The sequence below is a fragment of the Diabrotica virgifera genome, chromosome 4, assembly GCF_917563875.1.
Source record: "Diabrotica virgifera virgifera chromosome 4, PGI_DIABVI_V3a".
Taxonomy (NCBI): Eukaryota; Metazoa; Arthropoda; class Insecta; order Coleoptera; family Chrysomelidae; genus Diabrotica; species Diabrotica virgifera.
This window is the reverse complement of record NC_065446.1, coordinates 79,893,763-79,905,819: the sequence shown is the minus strand read 5'-3', so window position 1 is coordinate 79,905,819 and position 12,057 is coordinate 79,893,763. Positions and strand designations below refer to the sequence as shown.

At 35.3% G+C, this 12,057-nt stretch overlaps 1 protein-coding gene across 2 annotated transcripts in view; it reads left to right on the top strand.

Moving 5' to 3' along the window:
* Window positions 1-12,057, top strand: part of LOC114325783 (unconventional myosin-VIIa) — a 278,092-nt gene that overhangs the window by 55,289 nt on the left and 210,746 nt on the right. For both annotated transcript variants that reach the window (XM_028273912.2, XM_028273911.2), the window contains exon 2: window positions 4,678-4,784. In XM_028273912.2, coding sequence (XP_028129713.1) covers window positions 4,678-4,784 — 107 coding nt within the window. The remainder of the gene's footprint in view (window positions 1-4,677; window positions 4,785-12,057) is intronic.

Here is a 12,057-nt window from a genome sequence, read left to right as displayed (position 1 = left end):
CATCATCCGCTTCTATGATTCTGGCGCAGTCGTTCTGCAAGTTGGGTCGTATCACTTAAAACAGGAAAGAATGGGGAATATACGGGAGCATATTAATTTGGGCGGTGCCAATGATCATACACGGACCTAAACTTTTTCACGTAGTCTGTCAGGCGGCAATTTATGTGTTAAGGGTTGAGAAACCGTCGGGTCCAGCTGAAAATATTTTACTACATCAACAAAAACAGATCGATTTGCAGGAATTTCAATGCATACGAAGACTCATGAATATATGGACATGTAATGCTAATGATACCGTTAAATAATCGACTAACAAAACGTTTGTTAATGGAAATATTTGTAGTGTCATTCTACACTTAAAGGGGAAAGGAACAAAATGCAAAATTTTGACGCCTGTCAAAATTTTCAATGTATTTTAAATGATCATTTTTTTCGAATCCTGAGAAAACTAATAATTAATTTTGAAAAATTTTAACGCAGAATGAAAGCTTACCTTATTACCGAGGGCCAAAAGTCCCTTAGAATGAATAAAAAGTTTCTTTTGAATGAGATATTTGAAATTAAAAATCACACTCAATTTTCTCTTAGTTTTTCACCCCTGTAACTTATTAAAATAAACATTATAGCCCGATCAGGGAACACACAATTTTACGAAAACCTCCAAAAAAATAAAGGAGGGATGAAAATTTGGGAATAGGTAGTTGAAATGGTCTATTATTATATAAGAAAAAGTTTATAATTCTACATCCCCTCCATTTTACAAAAATTGGGAAATACGGGATGAAAAATATTTTCTCGGGAGTGAAAAAATAAAGGTTCAAAATTGGCCCGGAATTGGATACAATGACTAATTCTAAGCAACTTTTGTTCTATAGAGTTTTTTCACTAAGTCAATGCTTTTCGAGATATTTGCGAATGAATATCTGCATTTTTAACAAAAAAAAACATGTTTTTGGACGTTTTTTGCAGATAACTCAAAAAGTAAGTATTCTAGCAAAAAAATATTCTGAGTAAAAATACAGCTTATAAAAAATTGAAAAAAAATGGTGTACGCGTGAGGTCTGCAGACACTGTAAAAGCAGAGTTGTAGCTAATGAAAGTAGGTTCTTCTTCGTCAAATTCCAAATCGAATATTTCAATGTGAAATATCCAAAAAACAGAGCACTTTTCGGGGAAAATTCACTACAACTTTTTTAAAGTCTTTAAAAAAGGTTCATTTTGTTTTTTAAAAAAAACTTCTAACATTAAAAATAAGTGAGTTACGCTCAAAATATTGTTGGTCCCTTTTATTTTTTGGTACAAAAATCGCGAACATCACCCCCTAATTAGCTTCCCAAATAAAATTAATCGTTACCGCTTCACAAGTTACTTTACGTATGTATTGTTTCTATTATCTATAAGTTTCATTGGTTCAAAGTGCTAATTTTTGAAAAAAATTGGGTTTAAAATAAAACATTTTATTTTATTTTGAAAAAAAAAGATGGAATTGTTCATGGAATTAACTTAAAAATTATTAGTAATACCAAAAATCTTAAAGAATAAGAAAATGTACGTTTTGATTTTCTGAATATTTTTGCTTTTTTGTTTTCTTGTTAGACAAAAATTGGTTATGCTATGGCTGTTCAAAAATGTGCCTAAACTCATGATTAGTTACTGGTTCAAGCCATTTTAACTACAGCTTTTTCAAAAATAAGCACTTTGAACCGATGAAACTTACAGATCATATAAATAATACATAAGCAAAGTAACTTGTGAAGTGGTAATGATAAAATGTATTTGTGATGCTAATGAGGGGGCGATTTTCGCGATTTTTTTACCAAAAAATAAAAGAGACCAACAATATTTTGAGCGTAACTCACTTACTTTTAATTTTACAAGTTTTTTTTAAAAAACAAAAATAAACCTTTTTTAAAGACTTTAAAAAAGTTGAAATGAATTTTCCCCAAAAAGTGCTCCGTTTTTGGTTTATTTCACATTGAAATATTCGATTTGGAATTTGATGAAGAAGAACCTACTTTTCATTAGCTACAAGTCTGCTTCTACTGGGTCTACAGACCCCAAGCATACACTATTTTTTTCAGTTTTTTATAAGCTATATTTTTGCTAAGAATATTTTTTTTCGCTGAAATACTTACTTAAGTTATCTCCGAAAAACCGTCCAAATACATGTTTTTTTCTGTTAAAAATGCTATTGTTAAATCTGTTAAAAATGCTAAAATGTTAAAAACATATTCACTTGCAAATAGTTCGAAAAGTATTGACTTAGTGAAAAAACTCTATAGAACAAAAGTTGCTTAGAATTAGTCAGTTTGTCCAATTCCGGACTTATTTTGAATGTATATTTTTCACCTTCGAGGGGGGGGGTATCTTACAAAAATGGAGGGGATGTGGAATTGTAAACTTTTTCTTATATAATAATAGACAATTTCAACTACCTATTCCCAAATTTTCATTCTTCCTTTATTTTTTTTGTGGTCAGATCGTTCTTTGATCAGGCTATTATAAGTTTTCAGGGACTTTCGGCCCTCGGTAATAACGTAATCTTTCATTCTGCGTTTAAATTTTTCAAAAATATTTATTAGTTTTCTCAGGATTCGAAAAAAATGAATCCCATTAAATAACATTGAAGCCGAAAGTTCGTACCCATCCCCTTAAGAGCAAAAAATCGACTCAAAAGTAGAATAAATTATAGTTTTTGATTACGCTGTTTGGCAAGTGTCTATCCGCACACAGTGTAAATTTACAAGTAAAATATTGTGAACATAAGTAATTTTTATTGCAATGACAGAGTAAATCAAAATTAATATTGAGTATTGCCTGCTCTGCGTTGTATTAGGGTAAGAACAGAATAAGTGGGTCGAGGTGGAGGTGTAGGTCGTGGTGGATGCTACTAGTTAAGTCGCGGTGGATGTCGACAGCACATAGCAAGGAGGTCACCTGCGCTGTCAGTCGAACTAGAACCACTATCAAGTGAAGTAGTTTAATGAAATTTGAATGACAAAAAGACGGTGCTTTTGTGATGTTGTGTCACTCAAGTGATGATAGTGATGAAATGTCAGCTGTAAATAATCAGATCCTCCTTCATATTTCAAAAATTTACTGAATTTAATTACTTTAGAAATTCAAAAATAAACTGAATACAAAAAAGGGATTATATAAAAAGTAGGTATCAACTCAGATAGCGCAGTATCAATAACAGGGGAAGCATCCTTATAGGCCGCGCAGTAGACATCCATGTAAAACAAACTCATTTTATTTTCAAAAGCATCGATGTAAACCTCCTGGATGGCATCGCGCTAAACCTCCACCGCGACTTACCTGATCTGTTCTCTTCCATTCACTATAATGTGTTTGTTTTACATGGATATCGACATCGACCGCGACCTCCACCTCCACCACCACCGCGACCCACTTGTTCTGTTCTTACCCTTATACTTTACATGCGACCTTATTAAGTTTCTTACCGATTCCTGAATAATCGTTTCCCACTCTTCTTCTAATGCAGTTTTTAGCTCCGCCACTGTCACTGGTGTTGGTTTACGGACCCGAACTCTGCGTTTGAGCTTATCCCATAGGTGCTCGATGGGATTAATATCCGGACTTAATGAAGGTCAGTCCATTGTTGTTATATTTGCGTTGGCCAGGTAATTTTTCGTAATCCAAAACTCTGCATCATTGGCCAAGATCCCAATTGACGTGTTCTCGGCCTCGGGCAAACTAGTCGAGCTTGTTTCTAACGTGTGTTCAAATTGGGCCGTGTGTTAGCTCGCCTAGGAGTCAAAGTGGCAGCCTTAAGCCTTCTCCTAACTATCCACTGAGTCTATCCACATCTCGAACATTCCTCAAGGATTGTTGAAGCTCAACTCCTGTCACGTGCTGATTCCGCAAGGCACTCAGGACAATACATCAAGCATCCCTCTCTGTCATTACGCACGTCGCAGACCCGAATCTGGTCGTCGACTGTAGCTACCGGTCTCCTGGTATCGACGGTAAGCCTTTGAGACTGCAGACTGCGTCATAAGGAGGCGACGGGTGACAGTCCTCTGACTATATCCCTCTCGTAATTATGCAATTACCTGGACCGCCTGCACAGGTGAAGTATCCATTTTGTAAAACATTCACTTACTTCATTTCGAAGTGTACACAGGTCAACGTTTGAAAAGCAACTGAGATGACCACCGGCAAATTCATACAGGTCTAAATTGCGTAGAATGTAGAACATGCCCGTTACAATGTTTGATGCATTACCTATGCCATACAGAAGAAGACAAATTTTACAACACGTTGCCAATTTGCATAACACAATTAATTATTTTTTGGAATCTCTATAAATAATAGACAATATTTTTTTGCATTAGTTGTTTTAATTCAAAGAACACAACATTATTACTAAGCATAAACTCCAATTCATCGAGTCGATTTTTTTGCTCTCAAGTGTAGTTTAGTTAAAGGCTGTTTTATGGGCCGTAGAATAAAATGATCATACATGAGTTTTGTTTCTTCCTTTTAGTCTTCTTGCTTTAGAACTGAGACTGTCGGTTTTTATAATTTTCGTACATTTATAAATGAAGAATATCACCATTTACACCATACACCAGCGTGCATAATTGCGCATCTCCCTGGTGCAGTCCTCTGCTAGTTATAATAAAATATTTCAGCCACTCTATTTTGTTTCAGGAGCTGTTCCCGAAAATGGGGTACCCGATATGACTTGCCTCACCGTCCTTGACGAAGAAGTCATCAACAAGAATCTCAAGCTTCGATATGAAGCCAACAAAATATACGTATCCTTTTTATAAATTTATAAATACATTTATAATGATAATAAAAATAATCATTTCGTTGTGAAGCAAAACAAGAGCCGTCTTATTTTAGTTAGTTCAGAGAGCGCCAAAAGCACTCTAACTAGTTTCTACCCTTATTGGGGTTTCCTCAGAGAGGACATATTTGACTCTCTCTGAGCAACTAAAATTCAGGCCGCCAGCCTCGGTCCACAAACGAAAAATCACATGATGGCATGGATGCCGTGGCAGCAACTGCTAAATACGAACAAAAATTTTACCTTCAGTATTAACAATATTGAAAACAAAAATTTTACACCATTCGTGACTTCTAAAATTTGCAAGCCCTAAGAACGCTGAGGGAAATCTATAGGTTGCATCTCACTACTCGCCTGTTCAGCACGGTAAAATTCCAACAAAGATTAGTTCCCAATATTCAGAATAGGAGAAGAACTAATAAAAATAATAAATAATCATTTCGTTGTGAAGCGAACCAAGAGCCGTCTTATTTTAGTTAGTTCACAGAACGCCAAAAGCACTCTAACTAGTTTCAACCCTTCTTAGGGGTTGAAACTAGGGGTTGGCACTCTCTGAACTAACTAAAATAAGACGGCCCTTGTTTCGCTTCACAACGAAATGATTATTTATTATTTTTATTAGTTCTGCTCCTAATCTGAGTATTGGGAACTAATCGTTGTTGGACTTTTACCGTGTTGGACAGGCGGGAAGTGAGATGCAACCTGATAGATATCCCTCGGCCTTCTTAGCTCCGGCAATTCGTTGGATTGCAAATTTTAGAAGCCACGAATGGTGTAACCACAAGATTAGTGTTCTAATAATAGTCCAAGAGGCAACGCTGAAAAATCTCTTTGAATTTACTAAAGCTAGATTTTTTACAGTTGATTACTGTGATTGTGTAGAGAAACATACTGCGGTCGGTCAAGCGAAACGTAGAACAGGGGTTACTGAGAGGGTATCAAGGTTGCTTTCCTACGAAGGTAATTAAATCCATTCACTAAGGCTGAAAATCAGTACACACATTCTAAATTAAATATAAATAAAAGTTATTATAGTCGGTCAGCTGTATGACGGGACAGAGCCGGTCGGTCGGCCCCAGTGAATGTACCGGGTGTCCCAATAAGAATGGCTCTCGGCCATATCTCAGGAACCGTTTATAGTAGAGCTTTGAAATAAAAAAATTTATAACAAAAGTTGCCTCAGGAAAAGCCTGGAAATTATTTTCATAATTGTGGGACCACCACTAGAGGGCGTAATTGAATATCAAAAATTAAAAAATCTAAATTTTACAAAATTTTCCTAATGAAGGGGCACTGGAAATCCGATCGTCGTATTCTTCATAAAATTCTACGCATATTTGATTTGACAAGTTTAGGTCTACCTTTGGAAATAAGAGGTGGGGGTGAGTGGGAACCTTGTTATGAAAAACTGGCTGTGAGTCCGGTTCTGCTTAATCAAATTTTGCAAACTTGGTCTTGTTGAAGACAGATCTTTTTCGTCAATGTAAAAGTTATGATTTCGAACCAACTTACTGAGTAATATGCCAGCTAGAAGGCGTTATTTAATTTTTTTCAGAAATCTAGTGTTCCTTGGAAAATATTAAATACAAACATGCATTTTAATACCATATTACAAAATTAGACAAAATTAGCAACAGAATAGCGAAAACCGCATGTTAATACCTTTTTTCTATCTCGAGATATCTTACAAAACGTGTAAATTTAAAAATATAACTGTTACTGTCATCGGTAAACGAAATAATTCATTAAAAGTAGTGTGCTATGGAAACAACAAAGAAACATTTTCCAGCTGTCAACGTATATTAGGTCTTTTCAACGCTTCTCATTTGTTTCGAGCCTCGTTCATATCTCGTATATTAATATTATACACGGATTATACGGCATATGACAGAGGCTCGAAACAAATGAGAAGCGTTGAAAAGCTCTATTACAAAGAAATAAAAACAACTATTTAGTGATGACATAAACGTTCAAATTTTTGCCCATCATTTTCGTTGCAAACATTTACTCTTTCAAGAGTAGATTGAACAGCAGTCTCAATTTCTGCTCTCGATATGCTTTGAATGGCGTTTAGTATTCTCTGGATAATGTATTCTAGAGTAGTGTATGATGGGCAACAATTTGAATATTTAGGTCGTCACTAAGTAGTTCTTTTTGTTCTGTGTTATATTTAATTTTAATAGTATTGTTTCTCTTTATATTGTTGTTTTAATTAATTATATTTTTATACGTTGACATCTGGAAAATGTTATTTTGTTTTTTTTCCACAGCACACTACTTTTCATTAACTTAGTTTACCGGTGATAACAGTTATGTATAAAATTTACACGTTTCTCGAGATATCTTCAGATAGAAAAAATGTATCGACATGCGGTTTTCGCTATTCTATTGCTAATTTAATCTAATTTTATAAAGTATGATTAAAAATGCATACTTCTATTTAATATTTTTCAAAGAAAACTAGATTTCTGAAAAAAATTAAATACCGCCTCCCAGCTGGCTTATTACCTATTAGGATGGTTCAAAATTATCACGCTTACATTGAAGAAAAAGATCTGTCTTCAACAAGACCCAGTTTTCAAAATTTGATTTAGCAGAACCGGACTTACAGCCATTTTTTCATAACAAGGTTCCCACTCAACCCCACCCCTTATTTGCAAAGGTAGAGTTAAACTTGTTAAATCAAACATGCGCAGAATTTAATGAAGAATACAATAATCGGATTTCCAGTGCCCCTTCATTAGGAAAATTTTGTAAAATTTAGATTTTTTTATTTTTGATATTCAATTACGCCCTCTAGCGGTGGACCCACAATTATGAAAATAATTTCCAGGCTTTTCCTGAGGCAACTTTTGTTATAAAATTTTTTATTTCAAAGCTCTACTATAAACCGTTCCTGAGATATGGCCGAGAGCCATTCTTATTGGGACACCCGGTACATGTCATGTATGAAATTATTAATATAATTTCAGAGTTGGGGATTGTATCATTTAGTTTGGTGGTTTAAGTGGAATTAAGAGATGGTTATGATAAACAAACAATATTTTTAAGTTTATAAAAATCTTATTAAGTCCTGTTTGGTCACTTTTTACATTTTGATCAACCACATATGCCGGTGTCACAGGCAGATTAACTGGTCGGATTATCATCATATTTGGTAGAGATGTGTTGACAAACTAAAGATAACACACGAAAGAGAGATTACTGGTCACAATGTTCGTTTTAGATGTTCGTACTGAGATTTAGCCGAAAAGAAAAGCTCACGTATCTTGCATTTAAGCTGAGAAGGGAGTGAATGAAACCTAGAGTAGTTCATCCTTCGACGGATGATAATCAACAGAGGCTGAGATAGCTTCGCGTCTGGCGCGATGTCTCAGCATTGTCGGTATGGGTAAGTAAGAAGTGGAGAGAAATAGTAGTAGGGTATTGGTAAGGGATGCATTAAGGAATAATTTAAAATTAAGTAAATCTAAAAACTAAGTAATGCAGTAAAAGATTATTTTTTGCATGTGAAAAATTAAACAACGCAAATGGAAATATTTAAGACGTTGGTTCTAAATACTTTTGATTATTTTTTTTGTGATAAGATGACTTGCTCTCTTCCGAATGCATGTATTAACAAAATAAATATGGACCTTTGCTTTTTGACTCATTTTGAGTCCCTCACCATTTCCTACACTCGTTTCAAGGTTTGCCTTTCATCAGGGAAGACTTTGTGAGAGGACTGAAGTAAATCAACCCGCACCGTGTTTCAAGGTTACCTCTCAGCCGGGAAGACTTTGTGAGAGGACTCAATTGAATCGACCTACACTGTAAGATTTCAGGAGTGGAAATCGAAAAGTCAAAATCAGCTTATTTCAATTAAAGTTGTAGTTAATTTCCATTACATGTATTAGTGGGCATTTTGTTCCTGTATACCTAGAAGTAAAACAGGTAGCTTGCTCGTCACATATTGAATTACTTCTCAGCAAATGATACCCTCTGACATGCAGTCTATTATTACCGTTTTTGATCAATTACACATTCCAAGAGATTCCGCGAAACATCTCTGTGTTATTATCGAAAGTTCATTTCACTTTGTATATTTTTAGAATGAAGTATTGTTTGTGAGTTCAGTGGTTAATTTCTGTTCTTGTCGACATGTGAAACGCAAACCGTTTAGTCTGGATTAATATCTAAAACAACTATATTATGGGACCAAAAAAGTTTCGGCACAGTAATAAGATTGTCGAGATTAATGTGCTATGATAACGATAAAAAACGGAAAAATAAATAGGTGCCAATGTTTAACTGGTATAAGCGTACATCTTCACTCTCAAATGTTACCAAAAGTTGTATAAAAATACTGTTTATAGTTTTGATAATAAACCGTTCCTGGGAAAATCTTCGTTTATACAGAGTGGCATTACGAATATGAAACAGATGAATTCAGCCCTATTCTATAACTTTTAGTTAGTACCCTTTCAGACCAAGACACTGGTGTCTGACACCCAGGCCCGGCCCTAGGGATTTTGCCGCCCTGGGCAAGCTCGGCGACCGCGGCCCCCTGCCCTTGGTAGACCCAAAAACTCAAAAATTTCACCATGGCTCTTAATTTTCTGAAAACTATCACTTAATGCATTAACGGTTGTGTGTATAATTTTTAAATAGAAGTCAACTTTATATCGTGTTTTTGGATCTAGGTCCATACCTCATAGCCAAACTGTCTTTTTACTTTTCTCTTTCTTGCTATTACTGTGCTCCGATTTTCGGGTGCTCAATTTCTAACTTTGATGCTAGATTTTTGCGTCTGTCAAACAGCCTTGGAATTTTATTTTAAATCACTTCCGAGAGACTCAATACTGACACCTCGATACACTCTCATATCAATACTCTGCAGTGATTTGCTGACTACGTTGATGTGAAGTAAAATGTCATGTAATATTACCACAGAGCAAAGAAAAGTAAAATCACGGATTTGATTTGCCTCATAAGCCAACAGCTTGCCTCATAAGCAACCATTTTACCATTGTTTTTATTGACAGTGATTTCTACAAGAGCATTGTAGATTTCTTCAATTTGGTATCTGATGGGAGTAATTTCATCAATTCTACTTTCCCATCTAGTTTCGGACAAAGATTTCAATGTTAGGCTAGAAATACGATTTTTTAGTATAGCCCAACGATGAATAGATGCTGCAAATTGTGAGGCTTAAGCAGCATCGTTCACGACTAAGTTGAGTGAATGGCTAGAACAAGGGACAAAAAATGCTCTAGAATTCATTTTCAAAATTCTGTTTTGAACTCCCAAGTTCTTTCCTTTCAGGTTTGCCCATTATCATACCATTGTCCTTTCATATCTTCCAAAGGTTTTCCCAGTTCATTCAGTTTTTGCAAAATAACTTCTGTAAGTTTCAAACCAGTACAGTGAATCTAAATCGACACAACGTGCAACAATAGTCATCTGTTCCACCCCAGAAATATCAGGAAACTTTGTTGATTTCAAAAAGTTCAAAATTTTATTTTTGATTTGATCAATAATTTTGTTTGGAATACGTTTTTCCAAGTAGTGATGCTACTACCATTCGTTGTTCTCCTAATGTGCTCTTGTAAAACAAAATAAACTTTTCCAAAGAGCTCAACAAATTTTAAAATATTACCATTGTTGTGATGAAACATTTTATCAGAATCGTCCCTCGCTATTCTGATCCCACTATTCTTATGCGATGAAGAAGAAGGCGGTGTTGTCGATATCTCGTCGATTGGGCCTTGCAATTGTTATTGTTTAACTTATTTAATTCTCGTTTTTACAGTTGCATTTTTGCCGCTCTTGTTCATAATATTAAAAACGAATTTATTATTACTTCAATTTCAAAAATTGGCTGTCCTCTAAAATTTTCCGCCCCTAAAATTTGCCTCCCTGGGCAGCCGCCCAGTTCGCCCACCCCTGGGGCCGGGTCTGACTGACACCGGTGTCCGCCACCGGTTTTCAATTGCAGCAAAGCATGAGCCACTAAAATCAGCCAGACACCCAAAAGTGGCTCGTCTGCAAACGTTCATTTAAAACAATGCTTTACTGTCGGTGGCGGACACCGGTGGCAGACACCAGTGTCTTAGTCTGAAAGGGTACTTAACAAATCGAATAGAAATGACCAAGTCGAATCGTATCTAATTACCCGAAATCGGAATGTTGGATATCTATCGCGTCATTTTCGTGTTTGGATTGGCATTCCGTAACTCACATCGTAATCAGTGTAAATCGAAAACGCCAACTTCTATTTGACGCGCTCAGGAGGAGGTGGCAACACCGCACTGCAAAGTGAAACAAGTGTTCTGTGCGAAGAATTCATAAAAAAAGAAGAAATTTTGGTTTGTTTTGGATGGTTTTGGTTAAGTTTAAAAAATTCAATACGAGAATAAAAAATGGCAAATGAAACACCGATTGGGAACACGAACACCAAAGAAAAAACTTCTGTTGAACATTTAAATTACATAGTAGAGTTTATCTCTGAACATAAAATATTATTGCACGGTAAATAAAAGTAAATTTTTTTCCCTCAACACACTGGATACGTTCAAATCTACACATTCTTCCAGTAAATTAATTAGAGTAGCAATTCTTAAAATGTTTAAAATTATTTCTATTAACCTTGATGCTGTAAAATTACTATTGGTACATATACAGTGCATTCATAAAGTGTGGAAACGGTCTATTATCTCATGACTTAATTATTTTCAGAGTTAAAGCTCTGACAGCCTGATAGGCCGACTTTTATTTTTCAATTATGATTTTTTGACCTGTATCCCATAATAGTGACGTCATCGATTTGGGCGTTATGACGTCATCGATGATTTTTTAAATGGGAATAGGGGTCGTGTGGTAGCTTATTTGAAAGGTGATTCAATTATCTATTCAGTAATATAAACATTAACATCATTATTTATACAGGATGGCCAAAAAAATAATTTTTGAATTAAATTAATTACATGAGTTCGATTTTTTCATTGGCAAAGTGTACTCGTCTCAGTTGACAACATCTTGGTATAAAAAGGGGCACTTACGTCTCTTTCGATACTTAACACCATTCCTCCTTAATTCCAACTATGTTGTACTCTTAGAAGATCTGTATTGACGAGACAATCTCCTTGTTGATACACCAACCTAAGTTTTTGCTCATCTTGCTAATCTCTGACTTGTATGCACTAAATGTACGTGGTCTTCCACTTTCGCGTTCTGCTATTGTTCTAGAGATGGTTCTG